This window comes from Zootoca vivipara, chromosome 6, assembly GCF_963506605.1.
Source record: "Zootoca vivipara chromosome 6, rZooViv1.1, whole genome shotgun sequence".
Taxonomy (NCBI): domain Eukaryota; kingdom Metazoa; phylum Chordata; class Lepidosauria; order Squamata; family Lacertidae; genus Zootoca; species Zootoca vivipara.
Window position 1 is genome coordinate 87,925,098 of NC_083281.1, and position 21,731 is coordinate 87,946,828.

The 21,731-nt window shown below is 46.2% G+C and overlaps 1 protein-coding gene across 15 annotated transcripts in view; it reads left to right on the plus strand.

Annotated features, from left to right (window-relative positions):
* The window catches only part of HSPG2 (heparan sulfate proteoglycan 2), a 202,675-nt gene that overhangs the window by 31,217 nt on the left and 149,727 nt on the right, over positions 1-21,731 (plus strand). For 14 of the 15 annotated variants that reach the window (XM_060276274.1, XM_060276279.1, XM_060276277.1 and 11 more), the window contains exons 2-3: positions 10,965-11,100; positions 14,217-14,282. In XM_060276274.1, the coding sequence (XP_060132257.1) occupies positions 10,965-11,100; positions 14,217-14,282 (202 nt within the window). Of the gene's footprint in view, positions 1-5,922; positions 6,533-10,964; positions 11,101-14,216; positions 14,283-21,731 lie in introns of those variants that run through there. The other variant, XM_060276283.1, reaches the window with a different exon arrangement.

Here is a 21,731-nt window from a genome sequence, read left to right on the forward strand (position 1 = left end):
CTGCTGTCACCATCTGCAGTGATCATGGAACCTAAGAAAGTAAAATCTCTCACTGCCTCCATTTCTTCCCCTTCTCTTTGCCAGGAGGTGATGGGACCAGTGGCCATGATCTTAGTTTTTTTTTTTATGTTGAGCTTCAGACCATATTTTGTGCTCTCCTCTTTCACCCTCATTAAAAGGTTCTTTAATTCCTCCTCACTTTCTGCCATCAAGGTTGTGTCATCAGCATATCTGAGGTTGTTGATATTTCTTCCGGCAATCTTAATTCTGGCTTGGGACTCTAGTTGTATATATTAGGATTTCTAGTTGTATATATTTCCACAATCCCAATGTGGTGCAGGTGCTGCCAAGGCAGCAGTAAGTTGGCCTTTCTGCTCAAGAGCGCTGAAATTCTTTCTGCATCTCGTATCTCAAAAATGAGCTTGCAAGGAAGCTCTCCGGGCTTGAATACATGTTGCTCGAAAAACCAGGAAAAGAGTATTTTGCAAAATGTGCTTCCCGTAGTATGTATTCTTACCGGTGTCTAAGTTGAAAGATTATATTCTGTGGTCTTTTTAAGGCTTTATTTGAGTTTTTTCAACAGAGGTTGAATGGCCAACTGTCAGAGATTATTGAGCTGCAGTTCTTGCACCGCAGCGGGTTGGACTAGATGACCCTTTGGGTCCCCTCCAACTCAGCCATTATATGATTCTATGACCTCAGAAGGTAGTGGGCTCACCTTCCTTGGAGGTTTTAAAGCAGAGGTTGGGGTTTCTTCCTTCTAGTTCTGTGCATATAGGATTCTGGCAGCTATTGTTGCATACACAATTTTTAAAATCGTATTCTTTGGGACACTTACCCCCAATATCCCTAGAAGGTAAGCTTCGGTTTTCTTGGGAATTGCCAGTTTTATCTACCAGCGTTCAGCTTCCTGAATCTTCCAACATTCAGCTTGCGATCTTGGGAGAGGGAGAAAACCTTTTCTCTGTCCCCTCTTTCAACGTTATAAACTTCTATCACATTGCTTCTGACTTGGTGATAGCTTGCAATGTTAAAAACCCGATGTCGCCCAGCCCTACCAGTGACTTGGAGATGCCATTGCAGATTGAGCATGGGGCCTTCTGCATGCCAAGCAGCTGCTCTGCCACCGAGCTGTGGCCTAGCCAGAAGTATCTGTTCACACGCTGCCTGGTGCTCAGAATGCATTCCTGGGTTCTGGGCTGAACGCCGTGAGGATTCCTTTGACCAGCTCCTTTGCACCCTTTTTCCCTCTTGCGGCTCAAGAGAGGCTTTGATCAGATTCTTCTTAAGTGCTTTTCATAGAATCATGGGATGGTTGATTTGGAGGGGACCCCAAATGCCATCTAGTCCAACCCCGCTCAGTGCTAAAGACTCCCAGCTAAAGGAACCCACTCTGCTTAAAAGCCTCTGACAAAGGAGACTTTGCCCCCCTGAGAAAGTTTCTTTCTCCTGGTTAGCCAAACTCTCCTTTTTCGCTCCCCTTGCCTGTGCCACCAGGACGGATGGGTCCTTTGTGCCAAGAGCCCTATGATCGGCACCGAGGCCACTTTCTGGCCAGCCTTAGCCTGGCACAGGCCACACAAATCCCACGGAAGAAGCAGGCCTCCCTGCAGAGAGCCCGCACTGCCTGGCTCATCTCCCGCCGCTGGCATGGTGCCCTGCTGGCATTTGCCGCCGGCACGGCCTGCCAGCTCTTGTTTCCCCTCTTGCCTTTTCACGCCCTTTCAGGCGGCCCGGCCCGGCTAAACCCCCTTTTATGTCTCCGGCCGTAGCCATTGTCCCGGGACCGCCCAGCCTTCAATAATGCGCCCTGCCGTGTTTGTACAGGGGGCAAAATTGCTGCCGCGTTGAATTCCTGGCGCGGTCTGCTGCCCTCGGACGCCTCCGCTGCCAAGGACGGGGCCCAGGCTGGCTTTTTCCCACCTGAGCAGGGAGGGCACTGTTTGCAGGGGGCTGGCGGAAGGGCGAAGGAGAGGCAGGGGGAGCAGCGACGACCCCCCCACCCCAAGATCCCTGTAGAGGGTCTTGGGAAACAGAGTGAGATGTTCCGATATCCCCTGCAGTCATATCTTAGTCATTGGTCCTGAAAGCTTCCTCCGGCATTTCAGTTTAGAGAAAAGATGAGTCAGAGACAATATGATAGACGTTTGTAAAATGATGCAGGGCGTCAGACCCTCCAAGTGTCACGGTTTTCCCAGGACGGCCCCAGATTTACAGAAGCCATCCCAGTTTTTGATTTGATGCCAGAATGTCCCACTTTTCCTTAGGATGTCCCTATATTTATTGGAGAAATGTTGGAGTTACGTGACCCCCCAAAAAAGACAAGGAGATAAGTAGCTACAGTGGTACCTCGGTTTATGAACACAATTGTTTCCGGAAGTCTGTTCATAAACTGAAGCGTTCATAAACTGAAGCGAACTTTCCCATTGAAAGTAATGGAAAGTGGATTAATCCGTTCCTGACGGGTCTGCGGAGTACTTAAAATGAAGTGTTCATAAACTGAAGCGAACTTTCCCAGTGAAAGTAATGGAAAGTGGATTATTCCGTTCCAGACGGGTCCGCGGAGTACTCAACCTGAAGCGTACTTAACCCGAAGCATGGGTGTAATTGGTTCCGGAAGTCTGTTCATAAACTGAAGTGTTCATAAACTGAAGCGAACTTTCCCATTGAAAGTAATGGAAAGTGAATTAATCCGTTCCAGATGGGTCCGCGGTGTTCGTAAACCGAGGTTCCACTGTATGCAACTTTTAAAAGACATCTGAAGGCAGCCCTGTATAGGGAAGTTTTCTAAAAAAAATATATTAATGTTTTATTATGCTTTTATATATGTTGGAAACTGCCCAGAGTGGCTGGGGCAACCCAGTCAGATGGGTGGGGCAGAAATAATAAAACTATTATTATTATTATTATTATTATTATTATTATTATTATTATTATTATTATTTTGGAATAGGGTGTATTTTCACCAGGGAAATGTTGGCGGGTATGAAGGCATGCCTGTTGTTTTTGTCCATGGAGTTTTCTTGGCAGGGATACTGGAGTGGCTTGCCAGTTCCTTCTCCAGGTGGATCACGTTTAGTCGAAACTCTCCACTATGACCTGTCCTTCTTGTGTGGCCCTGCACGGCATAGCTCATAGCTTCTCTGAGTTATTCAAGCCCCTTTGCCACGACAAGGCAGTGATCCATGAAGGAGACAGGAGTGCCTGGCATGCTCTGGTCCATGGGGGTCACGAAGAGTCGGACACGACGAAACAACAACAACACAACAACAACAACAACATGAAGGCATAGAGAGAGTGGGGAGGGAAGAGCTTTTCCCTCCCCTCTTTCATCATCCTAGAACTCAGGGAGATTCAGGGAAGTTAAAAGGAACTCCTCCATCACACAGCGCAGTGTTAAACTGTGGAACTCTCCTCCACAGGAGGCAAGTGACGACTGCCAACTCAGATGATTTTAAAAGCGGATTGGACAAATTCACAAAGAGGGCTATTGAGGGCTACTAGCGATGCTCTACCTCCATGGTTTTGGAGGCAGCGATGCTTCTGAATACCATTTGACGGAGAGGCAGGGATGACCACCAACTTGGGATGGATTTTAAAGCGGAGGAAATCTGTATGCGACAACAGCCGCTCGGATGCTATTAGCCCAGGGATGGAAAAAAAACAATGTCCCTACCTGATAGTTTAAACTGATGGAATATGCCGAAATCGCAAAGCTCAGTGGAAAGCTCGGGAACCAAGAGGACAAGAACTTTCAAAAAGAATGGGAAAAACATTGGGGTTTATTTCGGAGACCACTGTAACCAGATGGAAACATTAGCAGGATTTTAATCTCAGATGTTATGGATAATTTGGATTGATACAAAACATAGATTAGGTAATAATATGCAGATTTTAATGTTGATATCAAGACCCATGGACGGGGTGGGGGTAAGTCTTGAGATGCACAGTAATCTCCATTTACGAATATGTATTTGGATTGTTAATAACTTTGTTGTTGTTGTTGCTTAGTCGTGTCCAACTCTTCGTGACCCGATGGACCAGAGCACGCCAAGCACTCCTGTCTTGCACTGCCTCCCGCAGTTTGGTCAAACTCATGTTCGTAGCTTCGAGAACACTGTCCAACCATCTCGTCCTCTGCCGTCCCCTTCTCCTAGTGCCCTCAATCTTTCCCAACATCAGGGTCTTTTCCAGGGAGTCTTCTCTTCTCATGAGGTGGCCAAAGTATTGGAGCCTCAGCTTCACGATCTGTCCTTCCAGTGAGCACTCAGGGCTGATTTCCTTCAGAATGGATAGGTTTGATCTTCTTGCAGTCCATGGGACTCTCAAGAGTCTCCTCCAGCACCATAATTCAAAAGCATCAATTCTTCGGCGATCAGCCTTCTTTATGGTGCAGCTCTCACTTCCATACATCACTACTGGGAAAACCATAGCTTTAACTATACGGACCTTTGTAGGTAAGGTGATGTCTCTGCTTTTTAAGATGTTGTCTAGGTTTGTCGTTGCTTTTCTCCCAAGAAGCAGGCGTCTTTTAATTTCGTGACTGCTGTCACCATCTGCAGTGATCAAGGAGCCCAAGAAAGTAAAATCTCTCACTGCCTCCATTTCTTCCCCTTCTATTTGCCAGGAGGTGATGGGACCAGTGGCCATGATCTTGGTTTTTTTGATGTTGAGCTTCAGACCATATTTTGCGCTCTCCTCTTTCACCCTCTTTATATTTGTAAAATCAATAAAAAATAAAAGTGGAGGAAATTGGTGCTCGAGAGAGCTGACACCCCTGAGTCCCTAGTCTGCCACATTGAGCAAGATGCTCTGTGTCCCTGCAGGGGTCAGAGGTAGCAGCAGTGGTCAGCTTTCAGCCTCTGGCCCCAGAGGAGGGGTGTGGGTGTGGGAAGAGCAAGCCCCTTCCTTCCTTCCTGGCCTGGAGGTTAGCAAGGCCTTGGACTGCCGTGGGAGGCAAGTGATGGGGAGATGAGCTCACCGTCTCCCCCTTCCTCCGAGATGACTCCGCTGCTCAGCAATGTCGGGGAAGTTCTTGCCAGGAGGTTGTTGCAGCTGCAAGGCAGGAGCAATGGGGTTGGGGGCTGGCCGGAGGTGGAGGGGGCTCTCCTGTGTGCGCAGTGGACAGGGGCCAGTTGGCCCTCCAGCCCTGTGGCTGCTGCTGCGACGCCGCTTTTGGCCTGCGGTGGACGTGAACTCTCGCCACCTCCCTGAGCTGCTTTGCAGATGCACGGCCTTGCATAACAGACCCAACATGCGTGCGCGCACATAACGGGCCTGCATGACCTGCCACAGGGCTGACTCGCTGGGTTTCTGAGACCCAGCAGGATCGGCACTGGGACGCGAGCGAGCGATGGATGTGGCCCCCGCAGTGCTTTTTCGGGGGGACGGACGACGCATAACAACTCCCACTTTGTGCCAGACGTGTTCTCAACCATAGTGCCTTTATTCCCCGAAGGTATCTTTTGTTTTCCGTGCAAAACAAAATACCTCCAGTCCTCGAGTGAAACACAGTGGCGGCTTTCTTGAAGGGTGCAAATTTGCACCTCCCTATTTTGCATGCCTTTGCTGTGCTTCTGGTCCTCATGAGGGAGGCACGGCAGAGCTAGGCAGAACATCTGCCAGAAAGAGCTGGACTCCTTCAGAAGGCAGAAGACTCTCCTTCGCTGTAGGTTGTTTTAAAAGCCGATTGACTGTGATTCTTTAGCTGTTACTCCTGCGTTGCAGGGGGTTGGACTAAATGACCCTCAGGCATCCCTTCCAATTCTGTGATCTTATGGTTCTATGACCTGACTGCTCTGGGCTCCATCCAGCCCTTCGGTGGCTCCTGATCAGGCAACGCTGTGATGCCTTCATGGTTTATCCCGGTCATAAGGACTAGAAACTTGAGTAGTTAATGAAAACAGAGTCAGAGGGAATCCCCACTGGCACAGTTGGGCTGGTGATATTTCCATCTATTCTGTCCACTTCAGCAGAATGGGTGATGGGAAAACCTGCTTTCAGGAATGTGCCATTTGTAATCTAATAAACAGATTTGTGCTTTTGCTCCGGAGAGGCTTCCCCTCTTATCTTTGTTTGCTCAACCTGAACAGGCCTCCTTGGACCAATCTGCTTCCTGGCCTCCCGGGTGACTCAGAAAACTGCCAGGAGAGGCAGCCATGCTGAGCCTGTCGCAGCAAAAACCTGAACCGGGCGCCTCGCAGCGACCTTCGATACAGAGCAGATTTGTAACGGGGAAGAGCTTTTGTGCAACGAGAGCCACTTCAAGCGATGCATGGAAGCGTATCCTCAGTTGGCCGATACATAAATATATTTAGAGAGAGGGAGAAATTGTAAACAGTGGAGTCAGAAGTCCAGGAAAAGGAGAGCGACGCAGCCTCTCACATTCCCGGGCGAAGATCCGATGTGTACAGAATAAGCCCAGAGGCTGCACGGAACAGCAGGAAACTGGGAATGCTGTCGTTTCCCTAGCAAAATCTTACACTCGTACTTGTGGGAGAGGAAACCCTGGTCTCTGCTGAGCCCTGAACAGGTAGCGTCAAACTTGGGGGCAAATTCTAGTTTCTCCTTGGAGACTTTTTAGTCAGATCTTTTTTATTAGGTTTTACGTTATGAATTGACATTCAAACATTAAACACCAACATCATCATTTAGGATTCCCTGAATCTTTCGACTGCCCTCCTCCCTTCCATGCTTACCACTATCGACCTTTTTCCAACTTGCTTCTCTTATTTTCTCTGTTTTTCTTAACTAACCAATTTTTACCATAATTCTTGTACATTACAAGCGTTACTCAAATCTTGCCAAAGTTTTTAGTTGTTTACAGTGTTCTCTTGAAATTATTCTCTTCCTGGTTTCTGATTTTCCCGGTCAGTTTTGCCATTTCGGCATAGTCCATCCTCTTCTTCAACCATTCGTCTCCAGGACTTTGTCTTCTTTCCATCTCTGGGCCAGTAGTATCCGTGCTAGAGATGGGAAGGCCTGGAAAAAACCCAGAAAAATTGGGGGGACGGACCCCAGATTTCCACAGGTTTTTTCCTAAAGCTGTTTTTTTCCAGAAAAAATGGGGGGAAAGTATATGGAATATTCAAACTATATTAAACTGTTGTTTTCCGATTTTTCCAGAAAAAAACAGCATTGGAAAAAAACCTGGTTTCCCCCCCACCCCCCCACCCCGGTTTTAATCCGCACTGGAGACTTTTGCTGGGAAATGGTGATAAGAATTTAAGAATAGGCTGCTGAATAAGCCCAAAGGGATCCAGTCCCTGCATCCTGTTCTCACAGTGGCCAACCTGTAGAAAACCCACAAGCGGGATTAATAACAATTAATAACAATGCTTTATCCATGGCCACGGCTATGTTTACAGGTGCAGCCGTTGCCTCTTGCTGCTCTGATTCCAGCAATGGGTTAAGACTTCCTTTATCTGTCCTGGCACGTTGCAAAACACCCTGTGGTCATGGGATGAAGGGCGTTACATAAATTTATTCATAATACTAATTTGAAGGGCTTTTTGCCAGCTCGATCGTTGCATTTTAAGCTACTCCCCCTTCCGCAGTCAAAGCTGCCCTTTCTTTGCCTCATGCCATGTTCCACTGGGCGCCAAGAGTTTATATTAACGGTTCAGCCGGCTGCTTTTATTCTTGTGCCCCATAACCGACCTGCTGGGATCTTGTACTGGCAAAGAGTGAGGGCGAGCAATATTTTTAATCAATGAATCCACAAGGAGGACGATTTGGAGAGACACAGAGTTGTTCTCCGGTGCCCTGGGGCGACAGCAAACTTCCTGCTCCGACAGTGGTACCTCGGTTTTCGAACATCTCAGAAGTTGAACATTTCAGTTTTTGAACACTGTAAACCCAGAAGGAAATGCTTCGGTTTTCAAACACGCCCCGGAAGTCGAACATACCACACGGCTTCCGCTGAGTGCAAGATCCAGAGGCCTAGCTGTCAGCTATTGAGTTTTCTGTTTTCAAATGTTTCAGAACTCGGAACAGTCTTCCGGGGTGGATTACAGTCATACCTCGGTTTAAGTACGCTTCGGTTTAAGTACTTTCAGTTTAAGTACTCCACGGACCCGTGGAGGTTAAGTACAGACTTCCAGAACCAATAACACTCATACCTCGGGTTAAGTACGCTTCAGGTTGAGTACTCCGTGGACCCGTCTAAAATGGATTAATCCACTGTCCATTACTTTCAGTGGGAAAGTTCGCTTCAGGTTAAGTACGCTTCAGGTTAAGTACAGACTTCCGGAACCAATTGTGTCCTTAAACCGAGGTACCACTGTATGTTCCAAAACTGAGGTACCGCTGTATTTATATCTTTTTATTTTCTTTGCATTCACGTTCCACCTTCTTTCCTCCGAGGAGCTTGAGACGGCGTACGTGCTTCTTCCCGCTCCTCATTCTGTCCCCACAACAGCCCTGTGAGGTAGGTTAGGCTGAGAGGCACCGACTTGCCCAAGGCCACGCCCAGAGAGTGTCGTGACCCAAGTGGCTGGGCGATTCGAACCCGGGACTCTCCTGGTCTGAAACTCTAACCGCTACATCACTCTGCTGTCGTTCAGCTTGAGCTCGCTGTGCATAAGATGTAGCGCGCACACACACACACAGAGTTGGACCCTACAACATTCCACCTTCCTGCTTGTAGGAGCTCCTTGATTCTCTGCTCCTTATCAAAGCCTCTCCCAAGTGACTTTGCTGTTCCCCAGTTTGTTTTTCCTGGTGACTCGAGCACCCTCAGCTCGGCTCCTTGACTTCAAGCATCGCCCAAGGAGGATCTTGGCATCCTGGTGTCGCCCATTCTGTCTCAGTCCCCTTGGTGCTGCGGCCCGGAGACCCTTTTCTCCCCAGGCGGGCACCAAGGGGGGTGGGTCTCTGCTGTAGTAGCTTCATCCCCTGCAGCCTGGATCAGAATGGGCCTTTGGCCTGATTTGTCCAAGGGGCTCTTCTCATGTCGTACCTCCGCTATCCGTGGCAGTATACCCTTGAATGTCAATTTTGGGGAATCCCAAGTTGCTGCTCTCCTCAGGGGGTTCCTTTTGGGGTTCCTGGTTGGCTGCTGTGAGACGAGGCGTCTGGACTAGACGGTGCCCCTTGGCCTGATCCAGCAAGCTCTTACTATGTCGAGCCTCCACTTTCAAAAGCAGTATACCTCTAAACACCAGTTGCTGTGATGCCTGAGAAGAATTATGCCAGGCAGAATGATAAGAAGTTATGTAATTTGATATACCTAAACTTTATCCTGTTGTGTCTGTTCTGGTTAATTTGAAGTATTATTACTGTATATATATATAGAATTGGCAGATATTGGATGGGAAGCCCACTTGTTTTTCGTTTTTGTTTTGGATTTTCCTTTTATGCCCTTAACGTAGTTTGTTTAACATAGCTCTTTTTGTTTTTAACTTTTTTGGAAGTCCTCTATGAAAGACATGATGAAAGACATACACAGAGAGGTGGCAGGGGGGTGACGAGGGGCTCTGCGGGGGAGACAGGGGAAAGAAAGAGGAATTCCCAGGTGAGAGCTGGGAAAGACTGCTTTTCTGTACACTGGTACCTCGGTTTTCAAACGTCTCCATTGACGAACGTTTCGCCAACTTGAATGCCATAAAGCCGGAAGTACATGCTTCCGTTTTCGAACACGCCTCGGAAGTCGAACTGCTTCTGCTGCGTGTATATGTTATGTTTTTATCAATCTTCTCTATTAAATTTGCGGGCCGCCTTTTGCACATCGGTTTTTGGAACTCGAACGGTCTTCCAGAATGGATTACGTTCGAAAACCAAGGTACCACTGTGGTACAGTGGTACCTCGGGTTACGAACACGATCCGTTCCGGGACGCAGTTCGTAACCCGAAATGGTCTTAACCCGAAGCTCCATTTTGCGGATGTGCAAAGCGCAAGCACGCCGCTTCTACACATGCGCAGAATGCGTGCGCGGCGAAAATACTTCCCGGTTTGCAGAGTTCGTAACCCGAGGTGGTTCGTAACCCGAAGTACGACTGTATAAAGGATATGGCACAATTGTGATCAGAGGGTTTTTATATCTGTATTTTTTCTTCCCTCTTTTGGTTTTTTGGTTTTTCTCTCTTATTTTGGCTTTTCTGTATCTTTCTCTCTCTAGATTAGATTGGCTTTTATTGTATCGCATGTTGAAAACGCCAGTTGCTGGGATTCACAAGTTTGGAGATATGCTCAGTCCTTGCTTGAGGGCTCCCCAATTGGGGCATCTTTGAGAACAGTACTGTACATTGGGCTAGAGATCCAACAGGCTCTTCTGATGTTCTTAGCTGTCTCTCCTCTTCCCATTGAGGCATCATATCCAGGGGCAGTGTACCTCCAAATCCTGTCCCTGGAAAGCGCAGGAGGGGAGACTTTGCTCTTGTGTTGGAATCCTGCTTGCGGGTTCCCCATTATGGCCAGGAGCCCTTTGGGCTTAATCCACCCTCAGGGCTGTTCCAACAATTGAGAATGTTCCATCTGGGCCTGGCTGCCACCTTTGGTCGGGCAAAATACAGGACAAGTCGGGCAAAATACAGGACAGGTCGGGGTAGGGTTGGTGGGGCACACACTCTGATGGCACCAAACCCTGCCCCCTTGCGGAGGAGGGCCCTGCATTTGCCCTCCCCCCGCCTCCCTATATACCCAGCTCTTCCCCTCGACTCACATAGTTGGGCAGTGGCCAGGGGTAGACAGCCAGCTCCCCTGGGCTACTTACTTGAGCCGCCCCTCCAGCCTTTCGCCCATGCTGGCGTGGGAAGAGACTTGAGCGAGAAGGACGGCGGAGGTCAGGTTGGGGTGGCAGAGGAGGCCAAGTTGCAGAGGATCTGCGCCAGGCTAGAACGGCAGGTGGTGGCAACCCTGCCTGGGACGAGTGTCCTGGTAGGGGAGAGAGAAGGTGGGTGCGCCACTCTCGAGACGAAAACGGCACCCTTCTTCCACCTAACCGCTCTGCTTTCCCTGCTCTCAGGTGGCTCACGCCTCCAAGCGGCCGGATGAGTCCTCCTTCCCTGAAGACACAGAATCGGAGGCCATGCGCCAGCGCTGGAGGAAATACGCAGAGCTTTCTGACGACGAGGATCTGCTAGCGGACGAGGCATCCGGAGGTGAGGGTTGGGTTGGGCTGGGGAACTTTCCGCCACGTTTCCAAAGCGCCACGTTTGGCTATCCGAATGTCGTTTTCACAAAGCTGCAGGTCTGGAGATTCAGGGCAGACAAAATAAAGTCCCTCACAGAGTGCAGAGTTAACCCGTGGAACTACCTGCCTCAGGAAGCAATGACAGCCACCAGCTTGGGCGGCTTTAAAAGAGGACTGGACAAATTTGTGGAGGGAGAGAAAACTTTCGGTGTAATTACAGTATATTTTATTTTCAGTGGAGAAATAAACTGAAGGAGATAAAAAGCAGAAAAAGTGCATTCCAAATATTATTATATTTGTTGATTCACAACATACATCTAAAAGCAATCTGTTTGTATGTTGCAAGAAATATCTTCTATCATATTTTCTATCTATTGATCAAAGGGAGGGCATAGCATTATCTTCCCAATGGATCAATATCTGGCAAAAGTAAGGGTACAAAGGGTCCATCTCTGTACCCACTGTCAAACCACACATAGGTAGCATATGGTTTAGGATAATATTAAAGGGACCCCTGACCATTAGGTCCAGTCGTGACCGACTCTGGGGTTGCGCGCTCATCTCGCATTATTGGCCGAGGGAGCCGGCGTATAGCTTCCAGGTCATGTGGCCAGCATGACAAAGCCGCTTCTGGCAAACCAGAGCAGCACATGGAAACGCCGTTTACCTTCCCGCTGTAGCGGTTCCTATTTATCTACTTGCATTTTGACGTGCTTTCGAACTGCTAGGTTGGCAGGAGCTGGGACCAAGCAACGGGAGCTCACCCCGCCACAGGGATTCGAACCGCTGACCTTCTGATCAGCAAGCCCTAGGCTCAGTGGTTTAACCACAGCGCCACCTGGGTCCCTAGGATAATATTATCATCTGACAATTTTAACTGCCTCCCCCCATTAGTATTTATACATCCTAATTCTTTTCTCCTTGTTTAATTGCGTTTTTAATAATGATAATATTGGAGTTGAAGAACCCCATAGGCATTTCTTTAATAATGAGTTTATTTTCTGGGAATATTTTCTGGGAATATGGACTGTGATTCCTCTTGGAATATAACATGGGAGTAATATTCATTTACCGTTCCCCAGAAGGTAAGGTTTAATGACTCCCACCTGTCAATGTCTTGAGGCAGGCATCCCCAAACTGCGGCCCTCCAGATGTTTTGGCCTACAACTCCCATGATCCCTAGCTAACAGGACCAGTGGTCGGGGAAGATGGGAATTGTAGTTCAAAACACCTGGAGGGCCGAAGTTTGGGGGTGCCTGGTCTAAGGAAACCTCTTGATTATTTTGTTCCTATTACCTGGTACTAACTGGGTTATATCTCTCAGAATTAAAATACCCAAGTACTGAACAAAGAATAATATAATGATAATGATAATACAACAACAACAACAACAACAACAACATCAACAATTTATACCCCACCCAACAACAACAACAATAATAATAATTTATACCCCACCCATCTGGCTGGGTTTCCCCAGCCACTCTGGGCAGCTCCCAACAGAATAATGCGGAACTGATATTTCCTAAATGAATGTGTAAGCACCTTTTCGCCCATTGGCACCAGTTCTGATTTAACCCAGTTAACAGAGTAGCCAGAAATTTAAGAAGGGGTTACTGGGGCAGGGGGGGAGGGTGGAGGGCACAAATCCAACTATATAATGGACCACCTTCGACTGTCTACTTGCACGGGATTCTCTCGTGGCAGGAGAGGGCCCGTGGGGGGGTGGGTGGGAAGAAGGTGGAGAATATGTTATGTGTGTATTGTTTTGTAATGTGTAAAATCAATAAAAATTATTTTTTAAAAAAGAAAGAAAGAAAGAAAGAAATTTTTACCAAAAGTAGCCTATTTATTGTTTGCATCAGCCTTGGGATACCAGTGTGAGGTTTTGTGATAAACAAAAGTGCATCACCTGCAAATGAAACCCATTGATATTCAACTGAGTTGTGAAGTGCTCTGTAGATCTCGCTATGTTGTCTAATAGCACAGGCCAAGGGTTCTAAGCAGAACTCTGAATATTCCCTCGGAAAGAGGTGGACTCTCCATCTCTGAAGACGGTTCGGAAATTTCAGCTAGTGCAGAATTCAGCGGTCAGGTTGCTCACCAGAGCAAGACGGTTTGAGCATATTACACCGATCCTGGTCCGACTGCACTGGCTATCGATGAGTTTCTGGGCCCAATACAAAGTGCTGGCTTTGACCTATAAAGTCTTAAATGGCTCAGGACCACAATACCTCAAGGACCGCCTCTTTCCATATGAACCTACCCAGACCCTGAGATCATCTTCTGAGGCCCTTCTTTGTGTGCCTCCTCTTCGAGAGGTCCGGAGGGTGGCAACACCAGAAAGGGGCCTTCTCTGCAGTGGCCTCCCGTCTGTGGAATGCTCTCCCCAGGGAGGTTTGCCTGGCACCTTCATTACACACCTATAGGCGCCAGGCAAAATCGTTCCTTTTAAACCAGGCCTCTGGTTCATCTGTTTGACATCCTATACCAGGCATCCCCAAACTGCGGCCCTCCAGATGTTTTTGGCCTACAACTCCCATGATCCCTAGCTAACAGGACCAGTGGTCAGGGATGATGGGAATTGTAGTCCAAAACATCTGGAGGGCCGAAGTTTGGGGATGCATGTCCTATACCCTTTTAAAATGTGGCTCTTTTCTGGGGTGTGTGTTAATGGGTTGTTGTTTTCATTCTGATTATAGATGTTGTGATTTTTTCTGTGAACCGCCCTGAGACCTCCGGGTATAGGGCAGTATATTTATTATTATTATTATTATTATTATTATTATTATTATTATTATTATTATTATTCTGGTGCAATTCCTGCATTGCAGGGGGTTGGGCTAGATCAGGCATCCCCAAACTGTGGCCCTCCAGATGTTTTGGCCTACAACCCCCATGATCCCTAGCTAACAGGACCAGTGGTCAGGGATGATGGGAATTGTAGTCCAAAACATCTGGAGGGCCGAAGTTTGGGGGTTCCTGGGCTAGATGAACCTCAGGGGTATCTTCCAAATCTACAATGTTATGACTCTATGCTGGCTCAGGTGACACTCAAGTCGTGATTCTTGCTTTCCCTTGCAGATGGGTATGGAAGTGGAGAGAACGGCAGCGGAACAGTCTCCCCGGACAAGCCCCTCCCCACCACAGGTAAGAGGCCAGTTGGGTCTTGGTCTAGTGGTGGGGTACAAGACGTCTCCAGATTTAATCCCCTGTCCTGAGGAAACTCTGACTGTGGAGCTGGCAGCACTGACTGTGGAGCTGGCAGAACTGGGTGTAACAGGGCTCCCAACAGCTTCATTCATGGGTGGGCAGGATGGGGAAGAAATTTGCAATGGTCCCTCAACCAAATTGTCTGGTCCTGGACATACATGTGGGTCAGAGTGCAGATATCAGTTGGATTGCAAATGTCAGAATACAGGTATCAGCCATACAGTGGTACCTTGGTTCTCAAATTTAATCCGTTCCGGAAGTCCGTTCCAAAACCAAAGCGTTCCAAAGCCAAGGTGCGCTTTCCCATAGAAAGTAATGCAAAACAGATTAATCCATCCCAGACTTTTAAAAACAACCCCTAAAACAGCAATTTAACATGGATTTTACTATTTAACGAGACCATTGATCCATAAAATGAAAGCAATAAACAATGCACTGCAGTCACGCAATCAATCAATCAATCAATCAATTGGTAGCTGAACTGGGTTCCACAAAAACAAAACGGAAAAGAGCCGCCGAAACAAAAACGCAAAATAAATAGCAAAAGCAGACAGACCTCAGCGTAACACTCAGAATGGAAGTGTGACACTGAAATTGGAAGTGTAACACTCAAAACGGAGCATGTTTGGCTTCCGAAAAAAGTTCGCAAACCAGAACACACAATTCCGCCTTTGCAGTGTTTGGGTTCCAAGTTGTTTGAGTACCAAGGCGTTTGAGAACCAAGGTACCACTGTATTGCAAATGACCCTTGGGGGGTCTCTTCCAAGTCTACCGTTCTGTGGTCATCTGATGGAGATTTTAGCTCAAAAAAGAATGCAAGCAAAAGTTCCCATTTTACGGGGGAAATTCAGAATAAAAGGGTTGCGTCTAATGAAGCTCTAAGTTACCATTGCCTAGTGGGGTTTTTGCGGCATGAGAGAATGAATATTGCAGGTTGCGGGTGACTTTGTTGAGCTTTGTTGGGATTGCACAATCTGTCATGCGCTGAGGTGCAACTGTGCAACTGTTGCATTTGGATTTGGTGCAGTGTTCAGATCCTTCCATCTGTGCTAGAGAAGGGGGCCGGCGGACAGATGGTGTTGGATACAGCCCCCCCCCAGGCGAATTTTGGGGAAGCAGGTGCATTGCAGAATGTGTGTTTTGGGCGGAAACTGCACACGAAAGGTCTTTTGGGTGAAAGGGTGTACAGTGGGCAATAAAGGCGTCGAGGGGACAGCGAAATTGTGCTCGGATTGTGCTCGCTGGTTCCCCATAAGGGGAAACTGGGAGCTACTGGGAGAAGGGGATGCTGAAGTGGACGGGCCACTGGCCTGATCCACCAGGACCCTTCTTCCTCTGTTCTCCATCTTCCGATGCCTCTCACACACCAGACCTTGCTCCCGAGCTTCCCTTCGGGGCATCTGGTCTGTGCTGGCAACCGGCAAGCGCCTGCAGCATGCCCGGTTGTGCCACGAAGGGCGTCTGGTTCCGGATTCCTGCCTGAGCCGTGGGCAGGAGAGGCCTGGGGCGGTTTCCAGAGCCGCTGGCGAGATAAATCCCATCCCATTCCCGACCCAAGAGGCCCATCTATCTGTGGGGGAGGCTTTTCGGGAAGGCGGAGGCCTGTCTGGTCTGGAGCTCACTCTCTCTCGCCTGTGGCCTCGTGGGAGGAGAAGTCGACTCCGGCCCCTTTGACTATCCAAAGCATCTGTGCTCATTTCCAGCTTCCCGATTCCTTTATTTATTGCCGTTCTATCCCACCTTTTCCTCTGCGGAGCTTGTACATGGCCTCCCCTACCCCCCCCATTTAATCCCCACAAGAAGCCTGTGAGGTAGGTTAGACTGAGAGGCAGGGATTGGTCGTCAAGGTCCACCAGTGAGCTTCATGGCTGAGTTGGGGGGGGGTCTCCCCAGGTCCTGGGCCAACAACAACAACAACAACAATTTATTATTTATACCCCACCCATCTGGCTGAGTTTCCCCAGCCACTCTGGGCGGCTTCCAACAGAACATTAAAATGCAATAATCTATTAAACCAGGCATCCCCAAACTGTGACCATCCAGATGTTTTGGCCTACAACTCCCATGATCCCTAGCTAAGAGGACCAGTGGTCAAGGATGATGGGAATTGTAGTCCAAAACATCTGGAGGGCCGAAGTTAGGGGATGCCTGTGTTAAACATTAAAAGCTTCCCTAAACAGGGCTGCCTTCAGATGTCTTCTGAACTCTAACCACTATGCCATACTGCCTCTCAGTGTGGGAGTTGGAACCTTGGGAGAGAAGGAACAGAATCCACCTTTATATGTCCCTGAACCTTTTTTTAAGGACAACCAACAGGGAATAGGCCAAATTCTGCCTTCTAGGTTATTTTTAGTGGCGGCCCCTATGCTTAGGAATAAGGCTGAGTGTGCTGAGATTATTCCCTTTGCCAAAAGACTGTAAGGCCCTGGGTTCAATTTCTGGCAGCATCTCCCCGTAGGGATGCAAATACCTGAAACACCCAGAGTGTTGCTGCCAGCCAGTGTTGACGTTATTGAGCTCGATGCAGTGTATGCTTGACTTGGCGTAAGGCAGCGAAGGTGTGGGGGGCATGGCCTTCCCCTCTTTATTCCCCCTGCAGAGATGTTGGGGTGCAGGGTCCCCCAACACAAATGGCCATGTTCTAATTGATATAAAGGTGTGCATTTGGAATGACTTTCAGAGGGGAAAACAAACACAGGCTACATACGCATCGTGGATTTAAAGCACACCCACCCAAAGAAGAAATCTGGGAATTGTAGTTTCTTGTGGGTGCTGGGAATTTTAGTTTCTTGTGGGTGCTGGGAGCTGTAGTTCTCTTGGTGGGGGCCAAACTACATTTCCCGGGGGGGGGGAATGTGCTTTAAATTTGTTGGGGCTCATCCAGTCACGTTCTCCTCGAAGCAGACCCACTGAAACGAACGAACCCAAGTCATGCATGCTCATTAGCTTCAGTGGGTCTACTCTGAGTAGGGCTAGCATTGGTGGCAACCCTCCCTGGTACACCAGCTACGCCACTTGCTGCAAGAGCTTCCTTGGAGCTAGGATGTTTTGCGTGCAAGACAAGGGGCCCCCTTGCAAACAAGACAGCGGCTGTTGCGTGCGTACAGTATTTGTGCTTTTCATCCCGTAAGCAAAGCTTTTAGAAGAGAAAACAAATTACTTTTAAAAAGCCGAGGGGGGAGAGAGAGGTCTAGATCCCTGCTTGCAAAAGCGGGGTGGGTGTGTAAAGTTTATGTTGGGTGCAGTCTCTTCTCTGCTGCCTGGGCCTGCTGCAAAATTTGGGTCTGTGCACATGCATGCCTTTTTTAAACATATTTTAAGCCTGTTGTAAAAATTTTGCAGAGCTACACGGCCCTAGAATTAAGTGGATCCTTGACCCAGGAAGAGTCCAGGTATCCTGGCAAGCAGACAAAGTTTAAGCGTCTCCTGCCCACCAAATAACAGAGACCAAACCAGGACGTGCGAAGCAAGGCACTTTTATTTTTGCTGTTGCAACAGGGTCCTTCCTCTCACACAGGAGAACAAGGAAGGAACCCCAAACAAAGATGTCTTGCCCTTAAAAAGAGATTTGAAATTGGTTTCAGCCCACCCCCCAGAAGCATCATCCATATGTCACAGAAGGGGTGTAGCCCAAGACCCCCCCTCCCTAGATTCATCATAGGTACATCATGAAAGGGGAGGTCTGGTGGCAGTAATCTGAGCACCCTGGACCCTGCCCCCTGCCCCCAGAACCTAATCAACAAAATTGAGAGATATTTACATTTCCCTGTTTCCCAGCCAAGTTAATCACACCCTTTTGTCTGGCAGTCAGGTATCAGGATGCCAGGGATTATCACTTTAATTCCTGAGACAATGAGAAGGTTCCCCCCACCCCCCTTCTTCCTTGCAGAGGAACACCTGGTCAGAGAGAGTCAAAATGGTGTCAGTCAGGCCTGTTTTCCTGTGCTGCTTCAGACATGTTTCTGTACATTCATGTACATGTTTTATGAACAATTATTATATATATATATATGACCTCAAAATTCTTATAACAATATCCCCCATTTGGGGCTATAATTTTTCTTAAAAATTGTTGCCCCACAAAAGAATAACCAGATGTGTTGTTTTAGTACTTTGGGAGAAGCATTTCTCAAAAATGGTCTACGTATTTCATTTAACAGGATGGTCCACCAATATTGACTGGAAAGTGCAGTTTGTTTGTTTACCCTTTTGTGTGTTCTTCAGGTGTCAAAAGCTAGCTCTCCTCTGGTTGCACACCTCCATTGTGGCACAACAGCAACAATCCCTGGTGAATCCCCTTAGGGCTTTCATATTGACCATGTCGCCTGGCACCCCCCATAGCTGCCACAGGTTTGGACATGTCATGAGAGAGATGCCTTTGCCTTGGGCTTCCTATGGGCCTTTATTATAGGCTCTGGCCTTGCACTGTAGGGAGTTGCCCAGTTGCTCTTAAAGGAAGAAAGCTACTTGCACCTTGGATACACTTGCCCAATTAGAACTGACCCAATTAGAATTTATACAGCCCCATAAAACATGTCCAAATTAGTCAAATTTAACTCTAAAAGGGATCATTCCTGTTAAATCAAGACATAAATACCTTCATTTATCTGGTGTTTCATGGATCTTGGGGCTTATTCTTGGTAAAATGATTTAAAACAATCTAAAATTGTGTAAGAAGGCTGGCACACTGCAGAGTGCCAGGTGGGACAAGAAAACGTGGTCATAAGTTGATCTAATCTAAATACTGGACTATGCAATATCCTGATCCTTTAAAAGGCATACAATAATACAAAAAAAATCATTGGGACACTATACATTAAACATAAAAAAACAATTAAACACAAAATTGGTTCACCCCCCCTCCTTGTGGAAATAACATACTGTCAGACATAGTTCAATGTTTCTGTCGAATATCACACAACATAAAACATAATCATATATCAGTTGTATGTCTTGAGGCCATCATGATCTTGAGACAATTCCGGCTGCTTTTAAATCCTAGGGCACAGAGTCTTGAGGTCAAGGAGAGAGAATGTCCTTGCAATTCACTTTCCCCCTTTGTCCCAAAGTCATTTGACACATTTCAGTGTTCCTATATAACACATAATGCACAAAACCTTCAAATTATTAATTATACGCCACTTGTATATCTTGAGGCAATCAGGTGAACTTGAGATAATTCTTGCTGCTTTTGCATGTATCTCCAACAAGGGGGTTTTCTTGTCTGCCTTCGAGTCACTGGGAGGAAGTTAACAGTACTTCTATGCCAGCACTTCTAAACCTTGCTGAAACGTTATAGCTTTCTAGGTCCTCCTTCTTAGGTTGTGATCAAAGAGATAAAATGTCAATTTGGTTTCCTGTAAAACATCCTTTTGAAAATAGGCCTGCAGGGGGTTGGGGTCTGAAGATATAATTAGTTAAAAAATAATAATAATAAATAGTATAATAATGATAAAGTCAAGAAAGGGGAGAATATTCTAGAAATTTCTTCTTGGGAAGCTGCAAAGAATATAAGATCATAGTTAAGCATTTTATTCATCTAAATATTATTATTATCATTCATATTTAATTACTGCTGTTATTGTCTGCTCAGTCAGTTTAATTTACTTCACCTAGTTTGGCTGTGGAGGAAACAAAGGACAAAAATTTTGTTAATTAGGACACAATCGATAAGTTATTAACATTTTCCTTATGTGGTTCTGAATTCTCTTTGAGGTTCACGTATCTTGTTTGAAAGGGATTAATATTATTATTATTATTATTATTTACAGGAAAGAATGAGTTAGATGCTACATTTGTATGTACAGAAAGAAAAAGTAGAAATACCAAAAAAAAGATACAAAAATAAAATAAAATTTAGATTACCACTCACACAACAATTTTTCAAATGAAATTGGACTTGACACAAAGATATCAGATTTTTTTTAAAAAAAGAATTATCATTAAATAATACAAAGACATTATAAATTGGAGAGGAACCTTAAAGATCTGAAGGTGAAATATCCAATTAAGATGGAAAAATGGTAAAATAACGGAAAAAGCTTTGAAATTCATCATAATAAGAAATACTCAGGCAAGACTACCTGACAAAATACAGTCACAAAACAATACCTGGTTATTGTTAGAATAATTTCATAGACATAATGGAAAAACTGATTTAATAAATGGAAGCAGATTATTTATAAGCTAAAGAGAAGCGCCAAAGAGAAATGAAATTACTGTTTGTATCTCCTCACTCCTCACTTTTTCTTTCTTTTTTTTTTTTGTGCTGTGGAAGAAAAAAATTGGCAAAACACTCAATCATTGCTACATTAGAAAAGGGAGGGTTATATTAACATAGGGTAATGCTTCGGGGTGAAATGCAAATGAGAGATAAGTATCCATCCTGAGTACCTGCTAGGAAAGAAATGGAGCCTTTTGTTTGCATAGTCTGTCAACTGGTAGACAGCAATTTTCTATGAATTTCCAAGTGTGGAGGGGGCTTGTTTAGGTGGCGTCCCCCCCCCCATTGGGAGATAATTTTGCATTAAGGTTCTGAAAGAATTTCTCTGCACACTGAATCTCAGTATCCTGCTGGAAAGGGAAAATTATTTCATGTGAAAATCAGTCAGGAAATGTTCCTAAAATGTACAGAGTTTTGCATGTTGAACTGGAATTGGCAGCTTCTAAACAGTTGATGGTTCTCAATGGTTCTTTATCTATTTATTTATTTTTACATAAAGAAATTTAAATTTAAGTTTCATGTGCAAAGCATAACCTTGAACCTCTTAATTAATTTATAAACTACTCAAGAGACAGACTTATAGTAGTACTCTGCTATTTATACCTGTGGAAAGAATCTGGCATGTTAAGATTTTGAAACTTGGCAACCATTTAACTTTGATGGACCAGTAACATACATGAGGTTGTTTTCCCTCAGTGGTTCAAAGCTTTACATTAAGAAATTTGAATAATATTTCATGAGCAGATTATAACCTTTTCGCCCCTTAGTTTAAACCTCCTTTTTCTCCTCTATTTTCCTCTTCAAGCTGACATAGCCTCTGTGCATGTACAGAGTTCATGATTCGGCAGTCTATTATACCCTTTTTTTTTTAAAGTGCTGTACCTCTTGACAACATTACCATCTGAATAAAGGAAGGGAAGGGGAAAGAGTAGATTTTAAAGTAGGGTTAGATTTCAAACAAAAGATAGAAACATAGCAGTGTTTTTTTTTTCAGAGCCAGTTTAAATTCTTTTTCCTTGTTTGGAGTCCTAATACAATTTGATACATTGTTTCTTGTTTCTTGCTGCTTAAGAAGCAGGCTTATAAACCTTAAACTAACTTGGAAGCTGCAATAAAAGTTGGGTCAGATTAAAGTCCTAATGAAGTCACCAAATAAACACCTC